This window comes from Oncorhynchus masou, chromosome 5, assembly GCF_036934945.1.
Source record: "Oncorhynchus masou masou isolate Uvic2021 chromosome 5, UVic_Omas_1.1, whole genome shotgun sequence".
Lineage (NCBI taxonomy): Eukaryota > Metazoa > Chordata > Actinopteri > Salmoniformes > Salmonidae > Oncorhynchus > Oncorhynchus masou.
Window position 1 is genome coordinate 71,289,914 of NC_088216.1, and position 19,244 is coordinate 71,309,157.

The window sequence follows — 19,244 nt, forward strand, 5'->3', positions numbered from 1 at the left end:
TACTTGCATTTAAGAGCAGTTGGAGGCCGCGGAAGGAGAGTTGTATGGCATTGAAGCTCGTCTGGAGGTTAGTTAACACAGTGTTCAAAGAAGGGCCAGAAGTATACAAAATGGTGTCGTCTGCGTAGAGGTGGATCAGAGAATCACCAGCAGCAAGAGCGACATCATTGATATATACAGATAAAGGAGTCGGCCCTGGAATTGAACCTGTGGCACCCCCATAGAGACTGCCAGAGGTCCGGACAACAGGCCATCCGATTTGACACACTGAACTCTGTCTGAGAAGTAGTTGGTGAACCAGGCGAGGCAGTCATTTGAGAAACCAAGGCTGTTGAGTCTGCTGATAAGAATGTGGTGATTGACAGAGTCGAAAGCCTTGGCCAGGTCGATGAATGATGAGTGCTCTATTGGGCATAAGGCTAATTGTTTTTTCCAGACGTGTTTACTGTCAAAGTGAAGTTTCGTATTCACTCTTTATTGTAAGAAGATGAGCAATTTTCCGGTAAATCTATATTTTACCTTCGTTTCTACCAAAGAATGACAGATGGTGAGCAAGTTTCCTCTTTACTTCTAAATTGCACAATCTTGTCTTTAAAGGAAGTCCCTCCCTAAATCTGGGGTTAGTCATACAAACCAAAGGACGCCTGTGACTTTTTAATGTTAATGTACTGCACATATGAATGCAGCCTTTAGGATAAACAACTGGCAAGACATTTAAGTCACTGTCCAGCATAGCTAACCCCAGCAGCAGAGAAGGATCTAACCCTGTTCCAAACACACAAACAGACATGCACATACGCCAGGCAGTCACACATACTAACATTTGTTGTGACACTCTACCTTCTTATTCATTCTCACTGTCACATCATCCTAATCTTAATTAGAGTTCTGCTTTATTATTGAACCATGAGGAAACAGCTATTTAGCTTTACAACAACAGCCTACTTGCCAAACGCCTCAGTGACTTCAGGATGTCAGTCTCATTACTTCAAACACTAAACAGCTGTGCATAAGACCACACAGTTTCGGGACTTGCTTTGCAGTTTGTGTTGAACTCAACAGGGTGCAGACTGGTGTCTGAATGGGGCTGAGCCTTTATCAGCAGTGCTTTGCTAACAACACCGAGGTGCCCCAACTCTGCCCTTGCCGTCCAGATACAGAACCAGAACCAGTGTCAGGGCTGTGAAAAGGGAAGAGGCAGTCAAGGGGGAACAGCCTGAGTTAACCTCCGTGGCTCATGTTTCTACTGGGCACTAATGGAGGCCTGTCATCGTTATGGACTGAAACAGGAGGGCGCCTGCCAGCTGCGTGACCCCCATAAAACAGAGCAGGAAATCCTAGCAGGGGAACGAGAGTGAGGGACAGAGGAACTCCTACTAGTTTTTTTCTCTCCTTCAACCACTCTTTCTTTCTTCTCTCTGTTATCTCTCACATGACCAGTTTCAATCTTTGACCTCCAGCTTACTGCTGCTGCACTCTGTTCATTAAGCACTACATGGATTAACTTTCATGTTCCCCTCTCTGCCAATCAACTGCCATGTCACCTCTATGAATAGAAAAAAAGAGAAAGCACTGTTTACTGTAATAGAGTTTCAGAAGCACAAGCGTAGGAATTGGACACAAGATGATTTTAGGTCTCTGTACAATTTATTTAAACGTTACATTATACTCATGTCTGGATTTCGATCTAATATTCAAATTATATAGTTACCCCCCATTTAATTATTGTTACAGTTGTTGAGGGCCTTTAAACTGTGAATTATTATATGCAGAACATCACCTTTGCTCTGTCTCTAAAGTCCATGGTCAGTAATCAGACAGGACTTTGTCACATCCCTCTCAGAAGTGCTCAGTGAGACGTGACTGGGGGGGATCCTTATCAGATCCTCAGTGACTCACGCCTGCAAACACGCAGTAAACAGTATCGTCTCCTTACGCTCTATGACATCAAACCAGATAGCTTGCGACCTTTATTACAACACTGGAGCTACACATTAATCTGAATCATGAGTGTCCTCTGCTGAAGCCTGCTAAGGCCGTCATGTGATAACCTGGGACATTTACAGTAGTGCCAACATAATTACAATACAACCCTTTAAAATGTGGCCATCTTGGCTTGAAGGAGTGTATTTTATGGTATGCCCAAGGGACTAGCTTTAGGAACAAGAGAAACTTAAGACTTGAGAGACTTGACTAATACATTTAGGATCATGCAGTACTTTCAATAATGAACCTAATGTACATGTTTGTGTGTGTGCATGAGTGCATGTGTGCATGTGCATGCACAATCTGTGAATTATTCAGACTGTCACAACTCTGCACAGATAGGACTGGACATCCTGATCGGAAACCACAAGCTGCATTTTCCTGCACTAAACAACCCGCTCTCACAAAGAGTCACTTGACTGGACCCTCATATAGGAAGTGAAAGAGGAACCCCCCCATTTCATCCTCTACTCCACTCTTTGCTCTGCTGTTCATGTGAAGTCACAGATAGACAGGTCATCTGAACCAGCCTCATCCATTGCACAATAACAATGGTTAAATTGGAAATAACTGGCTCTGACTGGTAACGTCCTGCTGCTGTAGAGGTCAAATGTCTGGTCAGTGGATGATATTATCATAGAAATATCCTCAGCAAGCAGTTGAATAATGAGAAATAATAATTTTACTGGAACTGTTGGCAGGAGTGGGATTAGTTATAATGTTATACCAAGGTCTTGCATTTCTGATGTATGGGTTTAGCTAAATAATGGGTATGACTGTGAGAACGGCGGTGGTGGATTGGCTTCATGTTTGAGAAGGAACAGCCCCTTTTGCCCCGCACCCCTCCTTTACTGACGCCCCTGGCTGTGTTCATTGGTGACACTGCAGCCTGGCGGCCTGCATTCCTGTGCATCTCCCCACACAATGGCGCACATCTCTGACATTCCTCTGTCACCAGTGCCCACTGGGAGCAGCCAGGCCTCTGCAAACCAGCACAAAGCACCAAGCAGAATTCCATTTGCCTGCCCCAAACCTCATCTCACAGTCACCATCCCTACAACTGAGAGCAGTATCCCTAAATTAATGTTGTCACCTCTGTTTACAGATCTTTATTGAGTTTTTTTTACCTTTATTTAACTAGGCAAGTCAATTAAGAACAAATTCTTATTTTCAATGACGGAACGACAGATTTGTACCTTGTCAGCTCGGGGGTTTGAACTTGCAACCTTCCGGTTACTAGTCCAACGCTCTAACCACTAGGCTACGCTGCCGCCCTGAAGAGTTTAAAGTTAAACAGTCTATTGATATTTATTACATTACAAATACAACTAAACCAACTGTAATAAATGATGATGACACTTTAAAATGGTCTACTCTACTGTGATGACCTGCTGGTATCAATGAAGGTTCACTGTTTGTGACACTGAAAGGAGTAAAGGTGACTGATGATGATTGCCCTCCTTCTTCATTTTTTCCTCCCTCTCAACCACTCTTGCTCTCAACTATCTCAATATTTTTCTGTTTCGCTTGTTCTCCCATCCATATATTCTATCTCCTCTCCATCTCTCGTCTATTTTCTCTATCCAACATTCTCTCCACTCTCTTCAACTCTCTCTGACGCCACGGAGAAGCAGACACCTTTTCCTCCCGCTGACTCAGTAATCAGCCTGAGGCGGTGGGTTTGAGGTGGGGGTGTTGGTGGCAGAGAGCGAGGCCGCGAGCAAGGAGGGGGAAGTGCTGGGCTCCCACATCAGGCACACTAGCGTATCACATGCAAAGAAAAAGAGCTGGCTAATGGCTTTTACAATGGCACCCTGCAAGCTGTGTTACAGGACCACAAACCGCTGTCTCCTCTCTTCCAACAGTCTACTCCATACTGAACACAGTGACCATGCAGGCAGACATGCACGCACACGTGCACACAGGCACACACACAAACACAAATAAACACATTCTTATGCAGATGAAAGTGTGTGAAAAAATGATTTTCCAGTGGGATTTTGCAAGGTAACTGCACTGGTTATTGGAGTCAATATTTAGATCTTGGGGTGGGTCCATCCCTGATTCACGTATTTCTCCTCCTGTGTGTCACATTGGTGATGGTAAGCTGAAGACGCTACAGACCACTTGATCCTCAACCTGAGCAGTGGGGTGACCTTCCAGGAATCTACCTTCTGTTTTCAGTGGGAAAGTGCCTTTGCACCTGTGCTCTGTTTCTGAGGCAGTTTGCACACTGCACAGAGGTTAAGGTCAACACTGTGAGGTAACATACGAGTGGAGGAGAAACAGTCAGCCAGGTTAAAGGTTAGAGCCAATAGTACCCTACCTGCTCATCTAACTGTGGAGGGAAAAAGAACACACACTGAGACAACACTTCAATCTGTTTTCAATGTATTTTTTTAATGCAATTGTATTGTGTCTACTGAACAGCCAGTGGGTATATGTAAATATCATACCAAAAATAACTACACATTTATGTCCTATTTAGGCTACATGGTTGGTACAGTACTGTAGCACTTACAAATGTTAAATATTTTTGCAACTTGCCTAATTTCAGAGATTTTAAATACAATTAGTGTGATAAAACGTGAGGGAAGGCTTAATACAATAAATGACTTTGTTTGCAAATGTAATAGATGTACAACATTTTATTAAAATCAATATGCAGTCACACCAACCACATTGTACAAATGTGTATATATTGTGTAATTATACAGTAATATAAAAATACACCTGCCTACAGTTTGTAACTACTACATAAATGCTTTAAACAAAACTTAATATGAAATGGGACTATGGTGCACAATTTCAATTAAACGTATTCCAAGCTATTTCTCCACATATACGACTCTGAGAAGCCCCTTAATCCGGGCTTTCGAGTGGCGGACTAAGGCACTGCATCTCAGTGCTCGAGTCGTCACTACTCACCCTGGTTCGATCCAGGGCTTTATCACATCCGGCGCACAATTGGCCCAGCATCGTCCGGGTTAGGAAGGGTTTGGCCGGGGTAGGCCATCATTGTAAAATAAGTATTTGTTCTTAACTGACTTGCCTAGTTAAATAAAGGTTAAATAAAATAACAAAAATAAAAATCTGAACAAGCTTTCAGTACTGAAGTTTGTGATTGCTTTTTATACATTTAACTTTTAGATCTACAGAAAGTATTAAATGATCGCCATCATCTCATGGACATTTTATGAAGATACATTCTAAGATCAACTCCACTGCATGTATTGTGAATATGGTTGGTTCTGTGCATTTCAGCACTGATCACCAGGCAGAAACTGTCACCTTTTGTCCAAGGTGTTTCCTTTCATCATATTAAACCTTTACCAAAACTTGAAAATAACTAAAAAGGTTGGAACAGTTCTAATGAAAAATACCCTATAGAGTTCACAGAAAGAGACAAGTGCACAACAATGTGCTGTGCTTGGTGTTTCTCTTTTCCTCTGTTAATGAATGCAGAGGTGACCTGTTTGTCTGAGGAAGAGAGCAGAGGGGAAGCCTGATTTCCACTCATATTATCTCCACCACACAGCCCCAGCCAGCGAGTCTTCAGTGCCTTCACATCCAGGGGTCCCTCAGGAAGCAGCCGTCCATGAAGGTCAAAGGTCAGCACAGAGAAAAAAGACACTCATCCTTTCATTTGTCACGAGCCAAATGTGTGCATTGGTATGGAAAAGAGTTTATTATTAGGGGTTCACAGCTAAGCTGTGAAACCTAATGTTATTCTTAGGATTGTTTTTTTTCCTTGAGATGGTCAAATAACTCAAGCATAGATTGGTAACTTTTTTCTAATTTGGAACACATAAACTAGAAGCCTTGAGTACTTGGTCAAAAAGAATGGCACCGATTAACAAATAAGTGCCACTGTTATAAACAGTCTCACTTAAACCCTCATATCCGCTTCCCTGTGGGATCGAGAGACTTGAAACTTTGTATGTCGCTGTCTTTCTTCAAGCTGAATACATTTGCCACAAGCACCAAAAAGGTCTATCAGGATAGATTTTCCTCAATCTTCAAATTTTTGAAAACCTTTGAAAAAACATATTCTCATGAACAATAAGTCTAAATAAAAACTTGGTATGTAGGCCCATGGTACATCTCTTAACTTAGTTTGAGAAAAGCTAAGGGATTGTTTAAGAGATGGCTGAGTTATTAATGAATCAGGAAATCAGATTTCCATTTAAATTCATTATAAATCCACTCCACAATGGACTATCAGTTTGAAACCTTTTATGGTCATCAAATACATTACCATGACGAACCATGTTAAGTTTGGCATTGATATCCTAAAAAATAAGGAAACTATGAACAATTCAGTTTTTGGACTATGTCATGCTAATGCTTAAAATAATCATAAAAAATGTTTTCTCGCGGACTAAAAGTCAGATGTTGTCTTTGAACTCATCACAATAGTCCCTAAAGAGTATGAGAAAATAACATTGATGCATTCGAAGATGGCCACACTATACCTGTAGATGCATATTAGCACATACACTAATATACTAAAATATGCAAAAAATACTTTAAAAATATTATTCTCATGAATCAAAAAGACCAAATGACACCACATTTGGAATGTAGGCCGATGGTACATCTATCTTCGTTTGAGAAAAGCTAATGTACTATTCAAATGATGGCTGAGTTATTGACAAATCATAAATCAGATTTAAATCAATCATCTCCACAGTGGCCTATCAACGTGAAACTTGGAATCGCTATCATGGATGTCCCTTACATGAACCACACTAAATTTGGTATTGATACCTCAAAAAACAAGGAAACTATTAATAACTAATTCTTTGCAAATGTAACACTAATGCTCAAAATTATCTGTAATAATTTTCTCCTCATGAACCATACCTCAGATTCACTTCAGATTTTTTTTTAAATAGACTCATGATTGCACATAAAGGAAGATAGTTCCTACCATCGTCTCACATCAGATACGGCTGTCTGCACTGATCTGTCTAATAACTCAAAAACACTGATGGTATAGCTAAAAAGAAGTCCGGCTACAATATACAAGCTGACATGATCCACTGGGTTAAAAGGGTCAATACATGACACATTTTGATATTTTAAAGAATACAGACAATTTCCAATTAATATTTTGAGTTGATATGCACCATATCCTGTGGATATGCACCATATCTTGGCGAATTCCGAATCCAGATGTTTCTTTTAGATATATATGATATTGGGACTACTCTGAATATCACACATGGATATTTCTTATGCCCGGATATGACCTCATTCAACATCCTGAGATATGCAACATCCTACTTTCTCTCCTTATGTTGACAAATACTGACTGTATACATTGCATATTTGTGTTTTCTCAGCACATTCAAGACATGAAGCTATATTGATTCCAGATATCCTTCTCTTGGCTGAGGTCCATCTCCGGATCTTGATAGGCTTTTCGATATGCTGAAAATAAGGATGATTTCTGATGCATTTTTGAGTTTTCAGCACACGCTCAATAATTTGACAAATATGAAATCTATATTTTTCTTTCATGCACAAATCATTTTTGGATTCCCCCCGTAAGTCATACATGATATTGACTCATTAGATATCCTGAGATAGGCCTATGTGGACATCTTATCTTATTTTCTCTATATGCTGAGAAATACTGACAGTAGGCCTACATAGTATATTTTCAGCATATACAATGCATATGCTCTTGACTGAGGTTCATATCAGGATCTTGATGTGAATTTTGATATGCTTAATAAGGAACATTTATGATGCTTATATGAGTTGAGGACATGCTCAATAATTTGACAAATATTAAATCCATATCATTATTTCAGACGCTAGCTATAATTTTTGTATTTCCATCTGGATAAAGTAATTTTGAAACCATAAGCACTGTAACTGGTTGCCAAGCAACAAGAATCATGTATTTTCAGCTATGGAGTTCCAACTGTCATTTTTTAAATTTGTGCACCACAAATTAGTGTGTAGCATTAAACCGTGTTTAGTCGAACTGACAACTGGAGAAACAAGGAAGTGAGAAGCTGTTCAGAATATACCTCAAAGAAGTTAACGCTACAGTGAGTAGCTAATTTGAGATGTTTTATATATCATAGTAACTAGAATCAAGAATGCTAGCTAATCTGGCCAGTAGCCATTACGATAAAAGCTAACCTGTAGCATAGCTAGTAAACAAATATCGAAATAGCCTCAAGGGAACAGCTAACGTTAACATTTTAAAATGTTTAGGAGTATTTTGTATTAACTTTACTGGTTAATATAAGCTAACTAAGCTATCTAGCTTGTTCCAGTTAGTTTTCTCATGGTGAATGAAGCAGTTATAGTAGCTAACTTGTGGTATTGTTATGTGAAATTACAATATTCTTTTGCAATATTGACACAATTTAAATGAATGATTTATGCATTGACAGTTTGGAGGGGATCACAGACCATAACTACCATCACGTTGGGTCAGGACTGCCAGGGACCGCCGCTGACGATCCAATCTGGAGTCGGATTTAGCCCATTTTCGATCAGACATGAGGATGAACAGTACATATCATGTAAGAATATCTATTGAAATGTACATACATAAATACATACATAAATTATCAGGTAATGCCTACAGATATGATACATTTCTGGAAATATGTTGATTCTTTAATCCCTACGTATAGGCATAGATATGTCAACATGTTAACACATACCCTTTCCGGAGTTAGAATATTCTACAAATATGCAAGCGGGTTCACACGCATCAGGTGAGTGTCTTGAACATATCTCTCCCCGGATATATCCCTGGACTCATAGTAGCAGGGAGATTTCTGAGGTCCGGATTGGATGCAAGTAGAAACTGTCCCATTGCAGAGAATATCTTAGCTCCATCTATGAAATTAAGGACATGTGAATCTGGAGTATGTCTACTCCTTATATCTAATAAAATGTTTGATATCCAGAAATATATACATAAAGATATCCCCTTATATTGACCGTTTCCCCCAGTGCCCTTTCATCCTCAAAAGAGTTAGAGAAATCATCCTCAAAATCTTACCAGAAACTATACACCTACAGCTAATATTTACATTTTTTCATGAGCAAGTCTTCACTACCTAATTCTACATCTAGCTAAGGTGTTTTGTGGTAGTAGAATCAGTATTTCTGAATGTCACGATTGTTATAAGGAGTGGACCAAGATGCAGTGTGGTATGTTTCCATCCATTAATTTGGAATAGAAAACTTTCAAGTATAAAATGAACAAACGAAACATAAAGCTAATATAATGCTCACAGGCAACTATACATAGACAAAATCCCACAAAGCACAATGGGAAAATGGCTACCTAAATATGATCCCCAATCAGAGACAACGATAAACAGCTGCCTCTGATTGGGAACCATACTAGGCCAACATAGAAATATAATTCACCTAGATAACCCACCCTTAAATCACATTTCCCCTTACGTTATTGCGTTGGCCAAATGTTACAAAGTAGTGAGGCACAGTGGCAGCTGTCAGAGTCAGATACATGATAATTTCTGAGAAAGTCTCAACTTATAATAGGAGAATAAATCAGGAAACTAGGCATATGTCGCAAGTCACGACTTCGCAGGAGAGCCGTTTGAACGTAAAAAATATTTTTGGATCGAAATGCGTTTTTGGGCAGAAATGCCTTCTCAAACTTGCAAACGTTCATGTGCCTTAATAACAAACTTGTATGCCATCTGTAAATACAATAAAATTGTTAAATTACGAGCCCACAAAAAAAGGAAGCAACCTTCCCACTAGCTATGATTGGCTTAGATAATGAGTGGGCTGGACATGCTGAGAGATGAGTTCGGATTGGTCTGGCATATAGAAGGCTTCTGTCTATTTGAGCTCATCAGTCTGTGTTGGTAATACTGTCGAACGTGGTTTTAAAAAAATGTATTGTGTAGTGGAGCTGCATAGTTGTTGCTCTCCACTTCCTGGAGGATCACATTTTGAAATCAGTGGAATTTGATCGCTAAAGAGATGGAGAAAACACCTGTCTCTAGATTACATCTTCAAACTAAGGGCAACCGTGGCATGGCATTCCTGACAGTGAGACGCGCCCATCATGCATGATGATGTATACAGGTAAGATAGTCTAGCGCTTTCAGATATTACACATTTCTAACTTTGACAGAAAGTGGTTTCATTTCAAGCTAAAGTGTACTGTTAGCTAGCTAACATTAGCTGGGTGGCTCCCTAGCAGAAGTTATTATTCGTATCCCAAAGCAGTTTGCTTTTCTAGTTAAAGCCTAATGTTAGCTAGCTAACATTGAACCTGGTTGGTTAGCTCCCAGCACTGTGACATTATTGGCAAAGTGTTAATTGTTGTTTAACTAGCTAACGTTAGCTGGCTGGCTTGTTAGCTAATGTTACGTGACGTGTGTACAACACCTGTAAAAGTCTGCAAAAAAGTGTAATGAAATTGTTGTCAGCAGAGCTGGTTAGGCTTTTTTCATGTTATCCCTAGGTAAACAAATCATCGGCCAGAACATCAAGCGTGCGCTCCTAGAGCGAAACTATATGTGTGGGGCTAAAGCTGAACTTCTCTAGGGTAGGGGGCAGCATTCGCAATTTTGGATGAAAAGCATGCCCAAACTAAATGGCCTGCTACTCAGGCCCAGAAGATATGATATGCATATAGATAGATTTGGGTAGATTTGGATAGAAAACACTCTAAAGTTTCCAAAACTGTTAAAATAGTGTCTGTGAGTATAACAGAACTGATTTGGCAGGCGAAAACCTGAGAAAATTCCATTCAGGAAGTCGTTTTTTTGTTGTTGGTTTTGTAGTTTTCTATTCAATGCCATTACAGTATCCATTGACTTAGGACTCAAATTGCAGTTCCTATGCCTTCCACAAGATGTCAACAGTCTTTACAAATTGTTTCAGGTTTGTATTCTGATAAATGAGGGAGTAAGACCAGTCTGAATGAGTGGACCCTTGTTGTGTCACAGAGCTTTTTCATGCGCGCAACCGAGAGAGAGCCTTTCTTGTTTACTTTTTAAATTGACGACATTATTGTCCGGTTGAAATATTATAGATCATTTAGGTTAAAAACAACCTGAGGATTGAATATAAACATTGTTTGACATGTTTATATAAACTTTACAGATACAATTTTGATTTTTTTGTCTGCCTGTTTTGACTGCGTTTTAGCCTGTGGATTACTGAAGAAAACGCACAAACAAAACGTAGGTTTATGGATATAAAGAGACTATCAAACAAAAGGAACATTTATTGAGTAAATTAATGTCTTCTGAGTGCAACCATATGAAGATCATCAAAGGTAAGGGATTAATTGTATCTCTATTTCTGAGTTGTGTAACCCTTCTGCTTGGCTGGTTACTGTTTCTAATGATTTGTCTGCTGGGCTATGTTTTCAAATAATCGTAAGGTATGCTTTCGCCGTAAAGCATTTTAAAAATCTGACACCGTGGTTGGATTCACAAGGAGTTCATCTTTAAACCTATGTAAAATCTGTTTTGTTTTTTGAATGTTTATAATGAGTATTTCTGTATTTGAATTTGGCACTCTGCAATCCCACTGGATGTTGGCCAGGTGGGACGCTAGTGTCCCAGATACCCTAGAGAGGTTAAAACATCTTGGGGATAGCCCCCTGTTTTAAATTTTTGCCTAAAATGACATACCGAATCTAACTGCCTGTAGCTCAGGCCCTGAAGCAAGGATATGGATATTTGTGGTACCATTTGAAAGGAAACACGTTGAAGTTTGTGGAAATGTGAATTGAATATAGGAGAATATAACACAATAGATCTGGTAGAAAAAGAAAACAAATTCTACCACCATCTTTGAAATTCAAGAGAAAGTTCCCAGTTCTAACCATCACTCTGGTTGTAATTCCGATGGTGTCCACAAGATGGCAGCAGTGTATGTGCAAAGTTTCAGGCAGATGACTTGAAGTATGAGCAAACTACATGACATTTAGTGTGAAGTCACCCAGGTACATTTGGGCAAATCGTGAAGGAGACAATTGCATTCATATTTGCAAGAATATCGTCAAATCTGTATACTTGGACTTTGATTTAGCTTTTCCAGTATTAGTAGCCATATTATATGTTCAAAATTTGCAAAACAACCAGTTTTCATAACTTTATTACTCTGTGTATATTTTTATAATTTTTGTCCAAAAGGAAAAGGCATGCTGTCGCACAAGGTTAGTAGCTAAATTTTACGACAGATACAGGGTTTCCAGATACTCCTGTAAAGCCCAGCTCATTGGCTATCTAACTAGCTTTGTTTGATCCCTATTGGCGCATATTTCACAAAGTTAGAGTTGTTCAAGTGAAGACCGCCCGCGTCTTTGGCGTGCTATGACCAAATTTGGTGTCCTATAGGATATACTACACCCCTAATGATATAGTGAAGTCTGGTTACGTTTTAGGATCTCTGAGGAATATGTACGAACTTGATTTGACTGGTTGAAACCATGTTTAGGGTTAGATTTTCACAGATTCTCTTCTTTGCAAATTACAGTGCCTTGCGAAAGTATTCGGCCCCCTTGAACTTTGCGACCTTTTGCCACATTTCAGGCTTCAAACATAAAGATATAAAACTGTATTTTTTTGTGAAGAATCAACAACAAGTGGGACACAATCATGAAGTGGAACGACATTTATTGGATATTTCAAACTTTTTTAACAAATCAAAAACTGAAAAATTGGGCGTGTAAAATTATTCAGCCCCTTTATTTTCAGTGCAGCAAACTCTCTCCAGAAGTTCAGTGAGGATCTCTGAATGATCCAATGTTGACCTAAATGACTAATGATGATAAATACAATCCACCTGTGTGTAATCAAGTCTCCGTATAAATGCACCTGCACTGTGATAGTCTCAGAGGTCTGTTAAAAGTGCAGAGAGCATCATGAAGAACAAGGAACACACCAGGCAGGTCCGAGATAGTGATGTGAAGAAGTTTAAAGCTGGATTTGGATACAAACATATTTCCCAAGCTTTAAACATCCCAAGGAGCACTGTGCAAGCGATAATATTGAAATGGAAGGAGTATCAGACCACTGCAAATCTACCAAGACCTGGCCGTCCCTCTAAACTTTCAGCTCATACAAGGAGAAGACTGATCAGAGATGCAGCCAAGAGGCCCATGATCACTCTGGATGAAGAGCAGAGATCTACAGCTGAGGTGGGAGACTCTGTCCATAGGACAACAATCAGTCGTATATTGCACAAATCTGGCCTTTATGGAAGAGTGGCAAGAAGAAAGCCATTTCTTAAAGATATCCATAAAAAGTGTTGTTTAAAGTTTGCCACAAGCCACCTGGGAGACACACCAAACATGTGGAAGAAGGTGCTCTGGTCAGATGAAATCAAAATTGAACTTTTTGGCAACAATGCAAAATGTTATGTTTGGCGTAAAAGCAACACAGCTCATCATCCTGACCACACCATCCCCACTGTCAAACATGGTGGTGGCAGCATCATGGTTTGGGCCTGCTTTTCTTCAGCAGGGACAGGGAAGATGGTTAAAATTGATGGGAAGATGGATGGAGCCAAATACAGGACCATTCTGGAAGAAAACCTGATGGAGTCTGCAAAAGACCTGAGACTGGGACGGAGATTTGTCTTCCAACAAGACAATGATCCAAAACATAAAGCAAAATCTACAATGGAATGGTTCAAAAATAAACATATCCAGGTGTTAGAATGGCCAAGTCAAAGTCCAGACCTGAATCCAATCGAGAATCTGTGGAAAGAACTGAAAACTGCTGTTCACAAATGCTCTCCATCCAACCTCACTGAGCTCGAGCTGTTTTGCAAGGAGGAATGGGAAAAATTTCAGTCTCTCGATGTGCAAAACTGATAGACATACCCCAAGCGACTTACAGCTGTAATCGCAGCAAAAGGTGGTGCTACAAAGTATTAACTTAAGGGGGCTGAATAATTTTGCACGCCCAATTTTTCAGTTTTTGATTTGTTAAAAAAGTTTGAAATATCCAATAAATGTCGTTCCATTTCATGATTGTGTCCCACTTGTTGATTCTTCACAAAAAAATACAGTTTTATATCTTTATGTTTGAAGCCTGAAATGTGGCAAAAGGTCGCAAAGTTCAAGGGGGCCGAATACTTTCGCAAGGCACTGTAAATGAGTGGAAATATAAAATCCATTGTGCATGCTATATGGACCTTTTAATGACATGAAAAATGATTTTATCTAACAAAACGACGCATCAAGTTATCTCTGGGACCATTTGGATGATATCAGAGCAAGATTTCAGAATGGAAGTACACATTTCACCTTCAGAGGTGAATTTATCAAACCTATCGCGGTGAAAAAAAGTGTTTTGTTGTTAGGAGCTCTCCTCAAACAATAGCATGGCATTTTTTCACAGTAATAGCTACTGTAAATTGGACAGTGCAGTTATATTAACCTGTTGAAACTCCCCATCACGGATCCGGAATCGTGACTAAAGCCTCAGGCTCATTAGCATAACGCAACGTTAACGATTTCTGAAAATCGCAAATAAAATGAAAATAATGCGTCTGCTCTCAAGCTTAGCCTTTTCTTAACAACACTGTCATCTCAGATTTTCAAAATATGCTTTTGAACCATAGCAATTGACTAATTTGTGTAAGAGTATGCTAAGCTAGCTTAGCATTTTGAGTAGCATTTAGCACGCAACATTTTCACAAAAACCAGATAACCAAATAAATAAAATCATTTACCTTTGAAGAGCTTCGGATGTTTTCAATGAGGAGACTCTCAGTTACATACCAAATGCGCAGTTTTTCCTGAAAGCGTCTGTGTGTAGGAGAAATCGTTCCGTTTTGTACATCACATTTGGCTACCGAAACGAACCGAAAATTCAGTCACCTACAACGTCAAACTTTTTCCGAATTACCTCCATAATATCGACCGAAACATGGCAAACGTTGTTTGGAATCAATCCTCAAGGTGTTTTTTCACATATCTCTTCTTTGATATATCGTTCGTGGAAGCCTGCATTCTCCTCTGAATTCTGTGGAAAAATACTTGCAGCTGACTTTTGCGCACCAATTTCGGCGCAGGACACTGGGCGGACACCTGGTAAATGTGGTCTCTTATGGTCAATCTTCCAATGATATGCCTACAAATACGTCACAATGCTGCAGACACCTTGGGGAAACGACAGAAAGGGCAGACTTACTCCTCTCGCATACACAGCCATATAAGGAGACAATGGAAAACAGAGCCTCAAAAATCCTGCTCATTTCCTGGATGCCGTCTCATCTTGGTTTTGCCTGAAGCTCACGTTCTAGGGCACGCACAGAAAATATCTTTGCAGTTCTGGACACGTCAGAGTGTTTTCTTTCGAAAGCTATCAATTATATGCATAGTCGAGCATCTTTTTGTGACAAAATATCTTGTTTAAAACGGGAACGTTTTTCATCCAAAAATGAAATTGCGCCCCTAGAGTTTCAACAGGTTAACAAGAATATAATCTTTCAGTCAATATAAGACACTTATATGTACTGACATTTGTTGTTTCTCAAAGTAAGTTTACAAGTTGATCGACTTTCATAGCAGAATTACTTTCACATTGTTCCTCAAATGCAGTGTATGATATATCCTTTTGTAGCTCTGTAAAAAACACAATTTCAAATTTTGCTACATAAGACCGAATCCAGGTGGAGTCACATATGACCATTCAAACAAGATTGCGCTTTGCTGCTAGCTGGAGCATGGTTTTCCATAATATCAGGTGCATCTATAGCTACCGAGAGCGGAGTGATTTTCAGAATTAGGAACTAGTGTTAGGCGGATGAGCAAAATCACATTTTTTTAGATGTGTTCCACGTCCTACAAGACAGATTGGTTGAGGGATGAGCGTTGCGATCTGATGTAAGACAATGAGTTCCTACATGATAGAGTGCTTGCTTTGTTATGCAACTGGTGTTGTGTCCTTTCCGTCATCCTGTGAACCCCATTCATTGCTGCTCGCAGTTATATTTACTTTTTGTATTCCAATTACTTGTCTATCAAATCAGTTGACTGTGTGCAAAATGCAATAACTGTGTGTAAAAATATAAATAAATACAACTACATTTTTTCACTATAAATGCCAAAAAACGTTATTCCTGTCATGACAGTACCAATAACCTGGAATGTTATACTGTGCATTGGGGACATTCACTGCTCTGTCTTCCACACAAGTGCATGAGTAAAATGGTGTAGGATTATGTGTTTTATGCAGCACAGGCATTTGTGTGATATATTGTATGCAGTGCACAGAACAGACTTTAAAAAAAGGATTCCGCAGCTTACTTGGCACCTGATTTACACACCAGATGCAAGGTTTGTACTTGTTTTTCCATGATGAAAGTAATAATAGAAGGTATAGTAAGGTGAAAGAAAGAATGTAAATGAAGAGACATTTGTTTTGATCAAACAATCACTCAACTGTATTTGTTTTAAAAAAATTCTAAAACACATTGGTCACAGCTTTGAATTTTGCGTTTTATTGAGCTCCTTCTTGTTGTAATGACTCTTTCTTTTTCAGCAATCAAATATTTCTACGTCAATTAGCTTAATTAGATGTAAGCAAGATGTTCCTTTACATTATGTCTGCCAGTCGCACTTCACTTCTTCTTTATAGACATGAGAAAAACTACTCTCATACTGCTAACAATATGGCCACATGAGGCAAACCTTTATCTCTGTAAAAACAAAATACTCTGGAAAAATAAATATGATTTTTATTTTAAAGCCACTGGTTTCCATGCTCAATAAATGTAATCAATAAATTAATCAGACCAGCTCCAAATGAATACATAGCTAAGTGAGCCAGCACAATGTCTATAAGTGGATCCAATGATTACTCAACAGATTAAACACAAAGTTGCAGTATAAAAGTATTAATGGCTTTATTGATCTTTACAAGTCTAAAGCAGGTGACAATAGATTTCAACACAACTGGACAGGTAACAATGATGGTCATTTGCAGGCAATAATGCATGAATAATACTTTTAAAAAATCTCGCTCTTTTTCTTGTACAGTTAACATAAATGTATGTGAAAGAAAACAACAAAAACATTAGCCACATCTGGCCAGCAGAACCAGCTCCTCAAAATGTAATATAACATAAAAGGATATCTAGAACAAGTAGATACATCATCATCACCCATGTACTCATTATATTTGTTATAATAGATAGCCTACAGCAGGCAGAATTAACACATGAATACCACTCAAGTGAAGATTTTAACACAAAAAATAGAAATAATTTCAAATTGTTTTGATGGATGATTCCATTTAAGACTAAATTGAGAGTAGGCCAAGTACGTAAAGCTAAAAGTAATGTAATTTCATAAACCAGACTGGTTTTTCAATTCAACAAAAGTAAGAGGAACTATTTAAAGTATTTTCACAAAGACTTGTGTGACAATGTACAACAGATTTTAGACCTACTAAATAGACAGTTCCATACATGTCCAGCATGCATGATTGATTATAGATTCATATTACAAATCTTATTATCTTAATTTGAAAGGGTGAATTAAATGGTAGGTTTGCATCAAGAACTGGTAAGAAATCATTAATATTGTTGAAACAAATAAGTTTATCAATAAAATCAGTAAAATAACTTTAGTAGCTGATACAAAGAATAAACTCACATAAAATACTCAGGCGAGGAAGGGTTGTCACTGGTAGACCCAGTTTCATGGTAACCATTCGAACCAGTCAATTTCTCGCATTTGAGTTTATATGCGTCCCTCTCGCGTGCCAGTCGGTTGAGCTCGTGCTTCAGCTGCTCCACCTGTGTGACAAGGCTGGTCTTCTCGTGCTCAAGAACGTGTTTCTGCTGAACGCGTTTGTAGCGGCACGATTGTGCGTAACCACGGTTTTTCAGGGTTCGGCGCTTCTGCTTCAGACGCATCATGTCGTCCTTGGTCAGACCCCTCAAGTGCCGATTGAGCTCCCTCACTGACATGGAGACCAGCTGGTCGTCCGAGAAGGCGCTCTCCACGTTGAGTCGTCTGTCGTGGCGATTCTGCTGATGGAGGTGGTGCGCACTAAGCTGGGAGTCGGGTGAGTGCGGAGCCGAGCTGTCGAGGTCCTGCTTGTGGTGATATTGATTTTGGCAGTGCATATCTTGCATATCAGGGTGACCCGAGAGACCGTCGGGTTGACGGATAAGTCCAGGGTACTGCTGGACATGGCCGTTGAGGTTATGTGCCGCCCCGTACCCTTCGAATTCTGCTTGGAGAGCATGTTGATGACCGTTTGGAGTGGGTTGGTGCCCGTGGACTGTGGTACCGATAAGGGCCTCCACTGCGTCCTCAGGTGTCAGGCCAAAAGTGTGGGGATACATTTGCTGAGAATAACCTCCACTGCTGGGCGTCCAGTAAAGATCATCAGGGTTCCTTTGCTCACCCGGATTGAAACTCGGTGACGATGGCACCGAACTGCAAGGGGTGCTGACGGGTGTAGAGGAGACTGAGTCCGGTCTCTGGAGCTCGCTGCACGGCCCAATGAACGAGTGATCAATCCCCTGCATTGTCTCCTTCTTCACTTCGAACTTCATCAAGTCGAACTCACTGACATAACCCAAAGGGGTTTTCGGCAGACCCAGATTTGTATGCGATTCGGCGGTCATTCTTTCCAGGATCTATTTGTCTTGGCCACTTCCAAGGGGCACAAAACTCTATTCTTTCATGCAGTCTTTTGCAACAATTGCACAATTGATGAGACGCTTCATACAATTAGTAAGTCCGTCAAATTAAATCTACAGTGAAAACACGCGTGCGTAAAAATGGAAAGAAAACCGTCCTCTTAATCGGATAGAAGAAAGGTGCTCTGAGTCCACGGCGGGGCCAAAAGCTCTGCATATGTGTAGCTGTACTGGTTTATGCTTGCGAGCGCACTTTCTTCATAAAGAACGGTTGCATGATGTCACACGGTATAGACTACACCTCCCTGCTCTTCTCCAATAAAAAGACGACGAGAAGGGTAATTTGCATAATAGCTGATGTGTGCGTTTTGACAATCCAACAAAGGTTGAATGTAGAATGATGCCCAACATTTCTTTTACATAGACCTGCAAAGACATATTGTAGACTAGACATTTTACAGGCTACTGTCTACTTTATTTAATTTGTGCACATGTTTCTCTTTCTCTCACACACTACCTCACCACTTGATATATTAAAATAGTGTATTGTGAAAGACCACAAGGGAACTGATGCTGGAATGCAAAGCATCTGAGGACTAAATATGTAGTCTGTCGGC

The 19,244-nt window shown here is 39.7% G+C and overlaps 1 protein-coding gene across 1 annotated transcript; it reads right to left on the bottom strand.

Moving 5' to 3' along the window:
- Positions 1 to 16,853: 16,853 nt before the first annotated feature.
- mafbb (v-maf avian musculoaponeurotic fibrosarcoma oncogene homolog Bb) lies at positions 16,854 to 18,894 on the bottom strand. Its single transcript, XM_064966647.1, has one exon. It carries the CDS (start codon positions 18,610 to 18,612, stop codon positions 17,626 to 17,628), a length of 987 nt encoding a protein of 328 aa, XP_064822719.1. The 5' UTR covers positions 18,613 to 18,894; the 3' UTR covers positions 16,854 to 17,625.
- Between the last annotated feature and the right edge of the window lie 350 nt (positions 18,895 to 19,244).